The 16,589-nt window shown below is 38.6% G+C and overlaps 1 protein-coding gene across 8 annotated transcripts in view; it reads right to left on the bottom strand.

The window, feature by feature from the left end:
* The window catches only part of CLVS2 (clavesin 2), a 68,804-nt gene extending 54,158 nt beyond the window's left edge, over positions 1-14,646 (bottom strand). For 7 of the 8 annotated variants that reach the window (XR_008552768.1, XR_005126930.2, XR_008552769.1 and 4 more), the window contains exons 1-2: positions 13,730-14,573; positions 2,016-2,190 (exon numbers count right to left, since the gene is read on the bottom strand). Coding sequence is in view for 5 of the 8 variants with exons in the window: in XM_037520344.1 (XP_037376241.1) it covers positions 2,016-2,190; positions 13,730-14,118 (564 nt within the window). In the remaining 3 variants the exon portion in view is untranslated. Of the gene's footprint in view, positions 1-2,015; positions 2,191-13,729 lie in introns of all 8 variants that reach the window. The other variant, XM_037520341.2, reaches the window with a different exon arrangement.
* Between the last annotated feature and the right edge of the window lie 1,943 nt (positions 14,647-16,589).

Here is a 16,589-nt window from a genome sequence, read left to right as displayed (position 1 = left end):
CATGGTGCAGCAGACCTCTCCTGTCTCGCCCGCTTCTCCCTTCAGCAATATATTTCAGTCAGTCTGCCTGTTCTGCTCCCCACTTTGTCTCTGGTGAATCCTCTCATCTCCCCCCTCCCCGCACCCCCTACACCGCATCTCTGGCCTGTTACCCAGTTCTTGTGTGCATAAATAAACAAATCTTTTTTTTAAAAAAAGGAATAAAGTGCATTCTCCAGTCCTGCATGCCACTGAAAGCTTAACCTATGCCTAGAGCAAAGAGAAAGATGAAGGTTAAACAGGGACAACAATTCTAAAAGGCCAGGTTACCATTGTGTGTTAAGTAACATGATTGGCGGTAACAAATTTTATTTACTAAGTGCAGAACCCTTTATACACTGCTGGCAATGGGGCAGAATTGGAACTGGTTGTATCTGATACACACATTTCTAAATGTGTCATCCAATGCCCTCTCCTAACCCTTAGTAACTGTCTCTGTGGAGTTAAAAAAAAAAAAAAATGGCGTTGTTCAAGATAAAACAAGGACAAGGCTGACTCACCAAGAGCAGAAAACCTGTGATGGGAGAGGCTGAGAGAGAAAAGGGATCATAGTGTTTTATCACTCCAAAGGCAAAATTCAAACTATGACATCAATTTGGTTAAATGCTTTACTGTTTGGAAAGTGACCAATTTTCAGGTGGTTAGCCACCATCAATTTAGGTACCTCTAGATACAGTCAGAAATCACTATGATGCACAGATCTAGATAACATGAACTATTCAACTTAAAAAAAGTTTAATACCCTGGCCAAATGAATGACGAAGATATAATTAGCAATTTTAAAACAAGTGATATTTTCAGTGATAAAAAGTTACATGAATTAACTATTGACTTGAAAACTTTTAAAATATATGAGAATAAATGCTAACTGATATCACTCAAGACTTAACTTGCAAATATTTTAAAAACTTAAGATTTATTCCATAATTATTATATGCAAAGTAGCACTAAGCAAAGAAAGAAAGCAGTAGGACATTCTAAAAGTTAAGGAAGTAGTATTTTTATGACATGTCACTAAATGATAACTGATTTTTCATTATATAAATTCCAACCAGTTAAATGTCATTCACCAAAAGATGTAGAATTCCCATAAAAATTCCACATGACTGCTATTTTACACACACACACACACACACACACACACACACTTTAATTTGGAGTGATTCCATATTTTAGAGACCAAAAAAAACTAATGATTGATTGACTTCCCACCAGTTTTTTAGAGAACATGAAGAAATTGCTGATCAGATTCCAAATTCACCAAGTTAAATGGAATAATAAAGCAAGTATTTAGGTAATTAAACAGAATACACAGGAAGGGAAAACAAACCAAAAAGTGCCTAAATAACTAATAATAAAAATCCAAAAGTCCTTATTATCCAGATAAAAATCTCAAGTAATTGGGCCTCCCTGGTGGCACAAGGGATTGAACACAGCACTGTAAAGCAATCAGCAGCCTCTGCACCATGAGTTCAATCCCCAGCCAGGCAGGGAGCTACCCACATGGAGCAGCAGACCTCTCCTTTCTCACCTGCTGCTCCCCTCAGCAGTGTATTTCAGTAGATCTGCCTGTTCTGCTCCCCACTGTCTCTGGTGAATCCTCTCCCTCCCCCCCAACACCTCTGGCCTGTACCTCAGTTTTTGTATGCATAAATAAATAAAAACTGTAACAAAAATCTCAAGGACTCACATATATCTATATATATCTATATCTATCTATCTATCTATCTATCTATCTATCTATCTATCTATCTAAAGCTTAAGGAGATAGACCTTTTAAAGGTGGGAGTTTGAAAAGGTCTGTCTCCTTCAGCTTTTCTGTATAATCCTTTGATCAGTTAGTGGTTTGTTTCTTGCATCAAACTATCAAAATAATTTCATTTTTATTCTTTAAGTAAGACATTTTGTTTTGGAACACATTAGATAGGAGACATAAACAAGGGAGGCCAAGGAATTGGAAACTTAAAAATCATTACCTGAAGGCCTTCGATAGCCAATCGAAGCATGCTTGGTGTAAGTTTAGAGGCTTGTTTGAAGGTGAAGTTACTCCAGTCTATGATCAAAACAAATCCATTCACTTGAAGCTCAGGATCTTCAATCATGGCTTCCAAAGAAAGTAAGATGGCACGCAAAATATCCACCAGTGTGTACCTATCAGCAACAGGAAAGTATTGCATTAAATCTGGGACAACCACTTTTGCAAAAAAAAACTATAGCAAGTTTTTAAGCACACTAAAAATTCCCTTTGAAATACCACCAGTATATTGAGATGATTTTATCAAAATACCTATGGAGAGAAGGTATGCGCAGCAGAGGTATACTTACATGCACTCTAAGGAAACAACAGAATTTAACCACAATGTTCATGTAGGTACAGTTTGTTTCATATTTTACAAACATTTCCTTTACCTCTAAACCAATGATTTTCTAAAATTTCATTTCATCTATTCTAAAAACTAGACATAGGACTTTCAAATAGCTGATGAATGTTCTCAATAATACTGAATTTCCTTTCTTCATAGTTCAAAACTGAAATTTAATGTTGTCTCATGAATAAACAAAACCATTGTATGTAAACAGTGGTGGTTACAGTGTCAATAGATTTTAATGACTTGTATTGAGTTTGTATCATAAAGATAAAAGAGAAAAGGAAAAGTACAACAGACAGAAGAAAAGGAAGGCAATGGAAATGAAAGGGAAAACCTACCTGCTTATTCAAATGCAGTTTATCCAAATTTCCTTTTCTGCCTTGCAGCTTAGCGCAGTGCCTGACACACTACAGAAACCTATACATGCACTTTAGGGTCCTATAATATGGAATTAGACTAGGATATATAAACATGGATTGTAGAAAAAGACACTGCCTTGACAAAGGCCATGGAAGTTAGAACAAAGAAGAGAAATTTGAGAATTATTTCAGAGGTACAAGTGTTAAAATGTGATAATTAGATATGGAGACTAAAACTGAAGGAAGAGTAAAAGATGACAGTTTCTAGTTTCAGAGCCTGAGTAAATGATAAAATCTTTAATTAAAGTCAGTAATGCAAAAAGAGGATACTGTAGGGATGGCTGTAATGTAGAGTTTGGAATATTTAAGAGGAATTAGCAAAGTTATGAAATGTTTCAACGATATTAATTTCTGAGTAGCCTGAATTTCACGTTTTATTCTCAGATATTCAAGTGGAGACTTTCAGGAAAAGCTAGGAAAAAAAACCAACTTTAGGGAAAAGGAGGGATGTGGAGGGTGGTGGGTTAGGAGTAGAAATCTTCAGCATTTAATGGACGTGATGGACTCACCAGGAAGACAGGTGAGATGGTGAGAACATGTAAAGGAGAGTTTTACTTTCATATATAAAAATATTTGGAGGTAACTAGATTAAGTGTAGTAGTTCAGAAAGAAAGGAACAATTAATAGTGAAACAGGGTGATTTCTCACTTTCTCCGGGCCCCTTTTCTTCATCTGTAAAATCAGTAGTATGAAATAGAATCTCTTCAGGATCCCAGCATTAACCAAGCAGAGGGCATGTTGTCAGAAAATCTCAAGGTGGAATCACTTCTCCACCCCTCATTAGCTGTGTGGCCTGGACATATCATTGGTTTATGATTCTGAGGTCAAGTACTCATAGATGAATAAAAAAGGACCTATGAATATCACATTCCATCTCTCTGCAATGGCAAGGCAGGTGGGGGAGGGGGAAGGCAGGGAAGGAAGTCAAGACACAATTTAAAGAGAAAGTATCTGCACAATGGCAGGTATACAGCAGGTCTCTAGTTTATGTTGCTTAGGAAAGACACAGTATACTTTATTTTAATAGCAACCATAGCCAGCACACTAGCAGGGCATGATCAAAACCAAAGAATAATTGTACACTTTACTTAAAATGTCAATGATGACATGAAGGACAGCCTATCACTTATTGTAAAAGACAAGGATGAAGACATTATTTTCAAACTTTTGTACAAAGGTTATTTTATAGATCTAGACCTATAATACCTCCTGAATATACAGATATTAAAACTTTTATAGAGCTCTATTATTTGTTTTTAAAACTATGAGATTTGTATGGCTGAATATCTTTCTTTATCTGTCATTATGTGACTGGACTATGTCTTTTTAAATATAATGACTTAACAGTGTTATGACCAAAACCTATAAACCTACAGAATGGAAAGCTAGATGAGAAAGGCTAGGTTTCTGGATAAAACCTAGATCCCCTTCATAAAAATACTTTTTGATTTCAAAATTCATAATATTATGGTAAAGAAAATTTTAAAAGTCCAGCATCAAATTTCCCTCACTATGATCTTTCTTATGTCACCATAATGATGCTAAGTAGCATTGTCACCAAAGTAACATTTAGCAAAGCTTGCATCTGAAATCAGCTTAGGAAGGATGGATGATACATTGTATGTAGTAAGAATAAATCATGACACACCAGCAGGGGCTGAAAACAAGAGGCAATTTGTTTTAAACAACACACTATAAGTATAATTTTCTTAAACTGCCCAATTGAAGAGAGAAATTCATATACATATTACTCCAAAGGAGATAAAATAAGGCAAATCCCAGGATCAGCAAGGAAAAAGAGCAGGTTTGCAAAGTGTTCAAAGCAAATCTAATCAAGGTTTTTATTTAATATATTCCTAAAAAAAAAGAGAATTCAATGATCTTTATATAAATCATATTAATTTGTAAGTTAATGGAAAGAACAAAGCTTCCTAGCTAACTGCGTTCAAAGGGCAAGGCAAAAGCACTCTTGACACTCAGTCCTCTGTTGTCAAACATGTCACATTCTTACCATTAGCAGCTCAGCAGGCCTTTCCTAAACAGAACATTACTACATGAGACTTGCCAAAGTCTGTATAATATCTTCCAAAGAAATGGAGCATTTTGTGAATTTTACCTCTCCAGGAATCCTACTATCATTCTTTTCTTTGAAATCATTTTTAACTGTTAAAATTGACAAATCAAAAGTCACCACAATAAATATTCAACATGTTCACATTTACAGTTTATACCCCAATCTCTGGAGCCCCTTCATTGCAATTCTACTCTCGTATATTGGAAGAAAGCCATAAATAACAAACTAGCACATTAATGCAGCTCTTGACTCCTGATTGTGCTTCCCAGAATAGCATTAAGTAAAGCCTGATTCTGAAGTCAACTTGGAGAGGATGAATATAGCATGTAGTAAGAAGAAATAATGACACTCATAAGGAATTTTACAACTGGGACACCAGGCTGTGTAGACCATTGTTCCTGAGTGCGATCAAAGCTGCCATACTATGCAAGAACAGTATGAAGAAGACTTGGACCCATGTTCGTCTTCTGTTTCCTATCTGTGTGAACAAGAGCAGGAAAGCTCCATCTCCTGTCTGGCCATGCAAGGTTTTGGGGGACTGCCTAGCCTGTGCTGCTTTCCTAGGGTTCACAGAGCTCATCCTCAACCACAGTTTGCAAATAGGATGAAGACCAAGCTAAATCTCAAACAGGTTATTTCCTACCTACTCTCCAACCTTTTCTTTCAGCTTGACAGGAAAAAACTAGCATCTTGGGGTCAAAATAAGGGGGTTGTAATTGTATGGGAAATATAAAAATAAAATTTAAATTCAAAAAAATAATAACATAGCATATGCTTCATGAATCTGTACTTACTGGAATTCAGCAAGATGATATTCAAATGTAAATCTATAAGTATAATTTGATCAATATAATTTTAATAATTAAACATAAAAAAAAAAACCTAGCATCTTGTCATCACATTGAGCAGTACAACAGCAAGCAATTTCCCTCCGTCACTAAATCAGTCAGCCATTATTAAATTCTTCATTAAGGTTGCCCCCAACTCTCTGTTTTCATTAAGCCACGTATTCTAATGTCTGAAGTACTTTCAGTTAGAAAAGTGCCAGGGGGAGAGACAAAGGCAAAGAAGTACCTTTGTTAATGCTTCGGTGTATTGTTAGTACTAAAGTTGACAACTTGGTGTTTTATATGAGTGACTGCTAATAATAATAGTATCTGGGTAATAGTTTAAGATTTCCAAAGCAATACCAAATGCATTATTGCACTCTCAAAATAAGCCCAAAGTCTCTGTGCTGGCTTTTGTGCTTTAATTTTTGGAAATGAGGGCAAAGTGAGGTCTCAGAGAATTTTAGAGTTGTAAACACAGGGTCTCAGAGAATTCAGTTTGCCCAGAATCACTATGGGAATAAAGAGGGGAGCAGTCAGTCTTTCTGACTCCACGTAAATCAGTTCACTCCTTACAGTGCCTACACCTTGAACAGAGTTTATCTGCTTTTCCATGGCTTAGTGGCATAATACATGTCAGAAGACACATCAGTAAGGCAACACTAACCTGGAAGCATGCCAGTTTCCAGAGCAAGCTCCAGCCTGGTGCCATGAGGGGGACAGAGGCAGGAAAAGCAACAAGACACACTTAAGATTTGGGATGGGAAGAAGCGACATCTACAAGCCCTGGAGAAAATATGAACTGCAATATATTTATCTGTCTGGCATGTATCACTGAGTATAGAAAATGAAGCATCTAAATCTTGCTTTTATTTTAGTTCTTTGAGAATATAAGTATGTGAAAACAAAAGAATCACTGGAAATGAAACATCTAGACCAAAAAATATCTTTCTTTGAAAAAAAGGTTAAAAATATACTCCTAATACCATTAAAATAAAATCAAATAAAATTATGCTGGAAAAATATAAACATATTAGAAAGGCAACTCCTTTCTGGGTATAATACTCTATATAAACATGCATCTGCTTCCTTCAGAAGGATATTCAATGAACTTAACTTTCTGTTCTTAATTGTCTAAATTTTGTTGTTTAATAAAGAATTTCTAGGGTCTCCCTGGTGGCACAAGGGGTTAAGACACAACCTATGAAGCTGTCCCCAGCCATTACAGCATGAGTCCAATTCCCCAGCCAGTCAGGGAGTAACCCACGTGGCTCAGCAGACCTCTCCTGATTCACCTGCTTCTCCCCTCAGCAGTGTACTTTGGTCAATCTGCCTGTTCTGTTCCCCACTCTGTCTCTGGTGAATCCTCTCACCCCCCACAGCTCTGGCCTGTACCCCAGCTCTTGTATGCATAAATAAATAAATCTTAAAAAACAAAGCTTTGAAAAAAGAATTTCTAAACCACACATTAATTTTTTTAATTAGCAGAGTTTTGCTTTTTTGATATAATTATATCTAATTATTTTCCTAGGTTTATGTTGGCAGCTATACACAGAAAAAAGATTTGACTAATACTAGTTGAATACTAGTTGAAATATATAACTGCTTTGCACCTCAGTTTCTTCATCTGCAAAATGAGATTAATAAGAACTACCTCATGATTGTGAAAAAGATTAAATTATTGTTTGTAAGTGCTCAGAAGAGTGCCTGACCCATAACACATGGTATAAAAATATTTTAAATGAATGAATCAACTAATTAACTGAAATGGAAAACAAAAGGTTTTTAAGATACATGTCAGAAGACATGTTTTGTTTTAACAAAACAAAAGTTCAACAAAAGGTTGAACTCAGTTAACCAAGTAGGAGATGTTCTCTCTACATACTTTGAGTAGCACTCCTGTCCAGAATTTTAGGTACTGACAAATAATGCTCGCATCAATTGCTTACCATCTTTCTAGTTATTATTTAGCTTTACATGTTTTTTCTTCCCAGATAGTTTGTATGTCCCTTGATGGTACAAGAATGTGTCTTTTGGGCCTCCCCTGGTGGCGCAGTGATTGAGCGCTGGGCTGTGAAGCTGCCTGCAGCCTCTGCAGCGCCGGTTCGATCCCCAGCTGCCCGCGAGGGTCCCACATGGCATGGTGCACAGACCTCTCCTGCCACGCCCGCTGCTCCCCTCAGCAGTGTATTTCATCAGTCTGCCTGTTCTGTTCCCCGCTCTGGCTCTGGTGAATTCTCTCACCCTCCTGCGCTTCTGACTATATCCAGTGCTTGTATAAATAAATAAATAAATCTTAAAAAAAAAAAGAATGTGTCTTTCATTTGCCCTTAGCATCTACTAAATTTCTATGCATATATGTATGTATTAAAATATGTTGCAAATGGTTGACTAAAACACACTTTGAAAAAACTGATTTAAATTAAATACTATTTGCTCAGTATATTTTTTGAAGTTATAAGAACCCAACACAGCACATGTCAATAATTTCCTCATGTCAATATCTCACTATGATTTTAATGAAATATATGTTCCTAACCTCAGTGACATAGAAGAGTTCAATATTTTTCCCAGAATGAAGATGTATTAATTTACCAAGAACAATTTGCTCATTTGCTAATTGTTGGCTCATGTTTAAAATATCCATAAATATTACTTCTGAGGCATACTTTCAGTGCACTATAGTAACCTCAAATCCTTTGCTTCTCTTCAACTTTGTTTAAAGTTCCATATTTGAAATATGAAAATAGCCTGGCTCAGGCCAGACCAATGAACATCTACTAAAGGCTGGCACTCTTGGCCTTTGCTATTATTTCAGGATTATTTCACTAATTATTGCATAATTGCCCCAGTTTTTAAAGACTGTCCTATTTTTTCATAGATTTGTTTCAATATTCCACTAACATTTCTCTTCCATTTTCCATTGTATGAACCAAGGGCATAATTTTGAATAAGATGCAGTTTCCAGAGTAGTTGTTAAGAGAACCTCCCTCTCAAGCAGCAGTACAGAAGCTCTGCTAGGACAGAATGCCATCAAATCCACATCTGCCATTTTCTAGTTTTGATTTAATTTGCCTCAGAATTTGCCTAAAACACAGCATTGCAATGCCTCTGTATTTTGAAGACAGTAAGTTCTGACCCTACCACTATATATGACATCACCATAAAGCAAACTTTTGGGAAAAAAAAAATTAGTATTTCAATAAATAAAGACAAGTCTTGCAAAAATATTCTATTTCTCTTGTCTTTTAGTTTCTAAGATTATCACATGTGACTTTCTCCCTAATTACCTTCTTAATTGCCCTTAACTGTTCTAATCTATCCCTAGTCATTTTATTTCATTTTATTTTACTTCATTTAAGTTCACTTCCAGAGAAGAATAAAACAATGTGGTTGGGGTTAAAGCAAACCTGTATAGTCTGTGGCTGTTTCTTAAATTTTAAATTACCACTATCATAACGTTCTTTCCTTTTGAAGTTTAATCAGTGGGCGCATACCATAATTCAAACTGAAGCTGCTAATAACTGCTAATAACTGGTTATTTATATATTTTCTTTTTTATGAAAAAAATCACAGAATAAAAACAACCTAAAGAGAATAGTTTTTAGTTTTTAGGCAAATTCACAAATAATTAGAGGATCATAACAATGTACAGTCAGTCATTTTTTCTACTTCCAAAACTTCAATACTGTAAACAATAAACATTATCTATCGTGACAAGTCAAACATAGAGTGATGTTCAATACTTCTTGAATTGCCATTATTTTATGAATCATTTTAGTTTAGTGGATCTAATTATCTTCTAAGTTATTAATCAGATTCCAGATAAATGATTGTTTGCTGTAGAGAACTACTTTATAAGTCTAAGAAGTACAATACTACTTGCAAGGTAGCTGAAAATTTATAGGCCAACTATTAGAGCGAATGTCTTCATTATGTTTCAGGTGACACCATTTACTAATGAATATTACCCAAAATTATGGGCCAGTGGATTTCATCTTCTCAGACACCTGTTTCCATGCCCTAGGGTCTAGCCTAAGATCTACTCTCATTCCAAACTTCCTTTTTTTATGACAGTGTCATCACATTCTTTATGGTACATTATCCTCACATTCTGCTGGTGAAATCACATGGAAATTTAAAGGTTATCTTCTGAGTCCGAAGCAGGACATTAACAATCAGGAAAGGAATACAACTTGTAATGAATGCATGGAGGGCTACTGTGTGCGTAATTGCAATGTAACAATCCAAATCTTTTTAAATTTGTGAAATTTTCTTTTATTTTCAGAAATGTTGTTAGTTAATCCAAAAGAGATAAAGTCGCATGACAGTTTTCCAAGTACAATCGATGTACTAAATCATGAGTCTGTTTCATTATTTTTAAAGATCCAGAAATCACAGTGAAAGTCATTTTGACATTCCAGTATTTTGATTAGTTTTCTTTAATTATTAGAAGATGTGTACATTGTAAAATATGATTTTACTTAGATCTTTCTGAAGATTCCATGTTTCCTGTAAAGACACTGGAAATGGTCCAATTCTTTAAAAATAACCTAAAACTGACCTGCACTACACTGCTGTAGAGATACGACTTTATTTATAGTCACCATCTCTCACACTCATTTATTGTTTCCAGTCTCCTAGGGAAGAAAGAGAACTGTCCTACAAATTTACTACAGGAGAAAGTATACTTTTGATAATCTCCTACTTCAAATTTTTTGTACTGTATAATGCAATTCAACTCAAATATTTAAAAAGCATTAACTCTAACTGAGGTGCTGTTATAAATATGATAATATAATAGCAAAGACAAGTCTATTTTGCAATACAGATCAATTATTTCAAGAATCTTTGTAATGTTTTTAAATATGCATTAAAAACTTTTGCTTTGCTCTCTGGGAAGTTTAATTTTCCAATTAAAGAGAGGAATTTTCTTGTACTTCATTTCTGGAATTTCCCTGGATAATCCCTACCTAGTGTTTCTTTAAAACAATGCCATTCATTCCTTTAAAGTGATGCAACTATTAAAAAATTATTTTTAAAAAGTTATTGAAATTTACTTAATTCACTAAACAATTCAAGGAGTGTGGTCAGAATTATATTCAGATTGTGCAGTCATTCCAAGAGATGCAGGTTGTCTTGGACTAGCCGAAGGTGCAAAAACACCGGCTCAGAACAGAGGAGGGGCTAGAAGTGGGGGAAGGATTAGCACATGGCATACATCCACCTAACAGAGCAATAGTGAAGTAACCATCTAAAGAAGGTTGCAAACTTCTGTAGGAGTGAATTCACACAAACCTTGAGGTTGCAGAGTGGAAGAAAGGGATTCAGGACAACTGCAGAAGGGTTAGGGACATCTAGTAAGTACAGCCAGAAAAGCAGCTGTCCTGCATGTTTCAGGGCAAGCAGACCGTCCTTATGCACATATCCCAATGATATAAAGTTTACAGAGGATGCCAAGAGGATAGATTTGTTTATCCACTCATCCTTGCCATTGCGTACACACAGATGTGAGATAGAAAGCAGGCAAGGAGAAGGGAAAAAACTTTTTTCAATTATACAAGGAGGAAATTCAGCTAAGTAATCTCTAAATAGCTTTTATAACTTTTGACCTTGGAAGTACTCTAAAGCCTTGATTATACCTATTCATTTCCAAACATTGAAATAGAATTCTCAATTGTCTATGGGTCTTGATGGGTATTTTCACAAGACATAGCTTCTCATTTTTAATTTTACATTCACAAAAGTTCCAATATTTAAGATATTGTGGAGGTGTAATAAAATGAGTTCTACATACTAGTTAATAAATCCTCTCACTGTGATCTTCAGAGATACATTTTGATTATTAGCATTCTTTATACTATTTTTATATGAAAGCATTTAATAGTCAATAAAAAGTTTCTTTACTAAATCCAAAATAATAACCTTCCCATCTACATGAGAACTATAAGTGATGTTCATCTTAATTAGGTTCATGATTCCTATATAAAATGTACAGTGTAAATAATAGATATTTACATAAATAAATAATAGTATGTCTAATGTATATGCATTTTTCTCTGAATACAACCTGCCTTGCTAATGGTATCTTTAACAGATTTATAGCCATATTAAAATATCAAATTTCCACAGTCCCTATTTCACTGTAGGTCAATAATAAAGTTCCAATCTGACATATTTAATATTAAGTTCTTTCTTGAATATCTTTTTTCAATTTTGTTAATACACAATCATTGGTTTGCATGATGCTACAATGTATTTCTCAGGTACAAAACTTTTTAAAGAAAAATTGCTTAAAAAGATGGCATTTTCATAGTCCTTTAAACTTTTCTGTCTAACAAAGAGTAACCTCTACAATGAACTAAAGTAACAGAACTCCATTCCCCTTAGCAGCTAACTCTTTCATTGAGTTTCTTAGCTTCATGTTTCTTCAGTAACAGTTTGCCTTTATTTTACCTAAAATTAACCAGAGTACTCTCAATTCTATCTAGAATTATAGAGAAAAGGTAACAAATTGAAATGAGAAAGCTGTTAAATATTAATTTATATTCTAAGATCCTGTCTCTGAGAAACCTATTTGGAAATCTATGAGTGCTCAGTAACTGCAAAAGTCTTTTATAATTGCTCCAGCGATGGTTTTCACCATATGTATTGAAAGTCACCATTCACAGAACAAAAAATAATACCAAAGCTGGGCCTCCCTGGTGGCGCAAGGGGTTAAGACGCAACCTATGATGCTATCCTCAGCCACTGCAGCAAGAGTTCGATCCCCGGCCAGGGAGCTACCAACATGGCGCAGCAGGACTTCTCTTGACTCGCCTGCTGTTCCCCTCAGCAGTGTATTTTAGTCAATCTGTCTGTTCTGTTCCCCACTCTGTCTCTGGTGAATCCCCTCACCCCCACCCGTCTGGTCTGTACCCCAGTTCTTGTATGCATAGATAAATCTTTAAAATATATATAGATACACACACACACACACACCAAAGCTTTAAGAACCAGCTTCTTATGATTCACAGTTCTGGCAGCATTTTTAAGTTCCATAAAATAAATTTAACTTTGTACTTAATTGAAACTACCTTACCAAAGAGTCTATTCAATTTCCTCTACCTTTCAGTCAAAGAAAATAATGCTGATGGAGATGGCAGAAGAATCACTGTCTGTATTTTTATATTATAGTGTAGATGAAATAAGAGTATTATTTACCCTCCATTAAAAAGAAAGAGTTCAAAAGGTGTACCAACTGATACATCTGAACATTTTCCATTTTATTCCAAAAGATGACAAGAAACACATCAGACAAGAAACATAGTCTTTAGATTAGTGACAGGTGTAGAACAAGCACACCAGTCAGCCTTGATTTTCAGTGTCAGTAGGCACACTCAGCAAGAGAGGCTACAACTCTTCCTTTCCACTGAAGTGACACATATCGGATTATTCCTTCATCTACACATCACCCAGCAGAAAAGCTTCCAAGCAATACAAATACTTGATCTTGGTTGAAGGGCAGCCTATTTTTTTTTTTTTAAAGAAAGAACAAAACCTTAATGCTAATGAGAGATGATGATGATAATGATGATGATGATGCTATAATGATGAAATTAATTCAAGAATTCCTTTAGGAGAGAGGAGAAAGAATCTTCATTCTCACACTCATTTCTCCATACACAGGAAACTTATCCAGGAGGTGAAGCAAAAACACCTTATTTAGAAGTTGGATGATTTAGATTGCACCATGATAATATGGTTCTGGAAGCACTTAAAGCTGCAGTAGAAACTGGGTGCTAATGAAGAAATAGTTTCAAAGGACAAAATAAAAGCCTTTTGCCCACCTTCCCCCACCCCCAGCCTACCCCAAACTCATTTATTGTTTCCATTTTCTCTTTTTTTACTAGCCCAATTAAACAACATCAAAGCTGTAAAAGTCTGACAGGTACTTGGGGTCAATTCTGGGAAATGGGAGAGTAAAAGACTCCCTAGCACAAGTTTGGATGTAGGATTTACCTGCTCTGATCCCAGTTGGCAGCGAAAAGCACTAAAATCTTCCTGCCATAGTGGTCCAGATTGGCCAGGCCCCCGGGAAAGCCATCCTTCAGGGCCTGTTTGATGCCAGGGTCAGTGGCCTTGAAGCTTTTGAACATGTCCAGGTTCTGCTGCCTATACTCAAAGTATTGGGCCAAGAGACGGAAGGCCTCAAAGTGATGAAACTTCCTGGCCCTCAAGAAGCGCAAGATGAAGGCATCGTCCGTGCGCAGAAAGCCAATGTCCGGCCTGGTGATGACCATATCCCTCACCTCCTGGATGTCCTGGTGGAGGGTGTCTGGGTTCTCATTGAGCTCCAAGCGAGCTTTTTCCAGGGTCTCAGGAGAGAGACCAGCTTGTAAATGAGTCATTGTTCTGCCTGTTCCTCAGGCTTCCCTTCCTCTTGCTGACCTTGCTGACTGTCCCACAACAAACCTAGCCCTGGCCACCACCACACTCCAGCTGCCGCCTGCTTCCTCTTCTTCACAGGAAATTATTTCTCTGGGTGTCCAATCAATTACCCTGTTGCTCCTGCTTCCCCACAGGTTTTCTATGAAGGATAGAAACTTCTTCCCTGTTCCCTAAAAAACAACATCCAGATGTGGCTCCCTCTTCCTTTTGCTTTAAAGGGATGTGGACCTCTGGCGGGCCCAGCACTCCACTTCTTAGTCCTTCTCCCTTCTAACAAACCACTCCGAATCCCACCCAGCACGGAAGATGCTGATCCTGGTACAGTCCTCTTCTCTTCCAAGATGTAACAAAAACAAGCCCCACGCACATCTCACCCCTGCACTGTGATGCTTCTGCGGTCCCCGCTGGAGGCTGCGCCTGCCAAGGATAACGATGAGAATTCTGATTAATAATGAGGAGGCTCTTCAGCGCTGAGCTCCAGGGCGGGGAGACAAGTCTTTGCCAGAAAGAAAAAGAGAAAAAGAGGGAAGAAAGGAGCTATGTTTCCTTCTGCTTATTCAAAAATGCCATTTTAAAAAGACATTTGTGAGATTTGATTTTAAATGATCATGATCCAATTAGGTGGAGATGCTGCAGATAGTGCAGCTTCCCACCACCCCTCTTAGATACACCGTGATCTCATAAGGCACCAGCAGGGTTTCTGGTGGCGTTGGTACCGGCGTGGGCTCCCCCCAACCCCACCCCCAACTTCTGCCTCCCTGAAGCCCTTCATTTCAGCGGACTTGCCTCGGGGAGGGGTGGGGGTGGGGGCCATCGCTCCCGGTAGGTACCTTTCAAAAGCTGAGGCTGGGGGGGCAGAGGGATGGAGGGGTTGGGGTGGGGGGGAGAGAAAAGGAGTGGAAGATAAAATTAAATATTCTCTACCTTTTCTATAAAACCCCAAAGCAAGAGAGAAGAAAGAGCAGCCGGCTCTTACCAGCAGACCCGGAGGCGGGGACGCTAAGCAATGCGGCACTCCCTGGCATCCATCAGCCGCGGCTTCAGCGGCGAAGGCAGCTACAGCTGCATCAACTCCTCTCGGCGGGATGGAGCGGGCAGAGAAGCGGGGTGACAGCGGGAGCCCGGGCAGAAGAGGCGCCGAGGAGCGGCCGCGGCCACATCGTCCGCCCGCAGCCCGCCGCCTCTCCCAGCTGCACGGGCGGGGGGCGCGCCCCGCGGCCACCGCGGTCACCGGTCTTCGCCCGGCCCGGCCAGTCCCGCCTGGGGAGCCGAGGAGTGGGGGCGCAGAACTCCACCTCCAGGATACAGAAGGCCCCGCGGGCGGCTGCCGCTTTTGTTGGTCCCGAGCGGCTGCGGCCTGCGCGCGGCGGGGTGGCGGGTGCGGGGCGCGGGCCCCTCCCGGTGCGCGCCGGGGGGATCGGTGTGGCGCGCGCCCCTCGGGGCGGCTGCGGCTGCTGCTCAGCTGTCGCTGCTCAAAGACTCCGCTCAGCCCAACTCCTCTCTAATTATCCCAGCACCGATCTCGCTGCGACGTAAGCACTCACTCAGCTCGCGCACGCACTCCGCTGCTTGCTCCCCGACTCGTTTGAGTAGGATGCAAAATCCTGGCATTCAAGCATCCCCCCCGAGCCGAGCTCCTCCAGCTTCTGGTCCGCACGCCCCGGCGGGCGACGCGGGAGGGCATCGCCCAGCCAGGTGGGGCAGGTCCCCTCGCAGCCCCCCCCCCTCCACGCCCCTCTCTCGCCCTTTGTAGGTTGACCCCTGAGCGCCTGGCAAGGAGCTGTTGGAGATGGTAATTCACATTGACACAATTTTCTGGTTCCTGTAGGAGGTAATTTGATGTGGAAGGAGGACGGAAACATTTTGTACTTTGCGCATTTGTTGGCAGAAATGTTTAATTTAGGAAGAAAAAAAAAAAAAAAAAGACCAGGGTGGTTTCAAAGCCTTGCGTTCATGATTAAGCCTCCGGAGGAACTTATATAAATAGTATTTCAAGTATACACTGTGGCTGCTAAATACTTATTGAAGGGGATAAAATGAGCAAGGCAGCCAAAAAAAAAAAAAATAAAAGAAGTAAACAGCCAAATAAACAAACAAAACAGTTTTCAGAAAAGGGAAAAAATAGGCACTGCTTGACTCACTTCTCATCTGACAATAAGGCCATTATTCCAGAAGACACATCCCACCTTTACGCGTTTTTACACAACTGTATACTAGAGTTATCCATCACAAATGAAGATGCGTCTTTAAGCTGAAAATGACTTGTTTATGGGTTTGAGGGAAAGAAATTTTTCTATTCGCACAGTGCTGCATGTATTATTGAGCATGTCACTAAGGGCAGTTCTTGGGTACAAACTGAAGATGGGGTCCTGTGTTCAAGACAACTCAGCTCTACGTTTATTTAACTGTGGGGCATTGTCCCAGATTCTAT

Source organism: Talpa occidentalis, unplaced genomic scaffold (genome assembly GCF_014898055.3).
Source record: "Talpa occidentalis isolate TD23 unplaced genomic scaffold, MPIMG_talOcc4v2.1 talOcc4.2, whole genome shotgun sequence".
Taxonomy (NCBI): Eukaryota; Metazoa; Chordata; class Mammalia; order Eulipotyphla; family Talpidae; genus Talpa; species Talpa occidentalis.
This window is presented reverse-complemented; position numbering and strand designations above follow the sequence as displayed.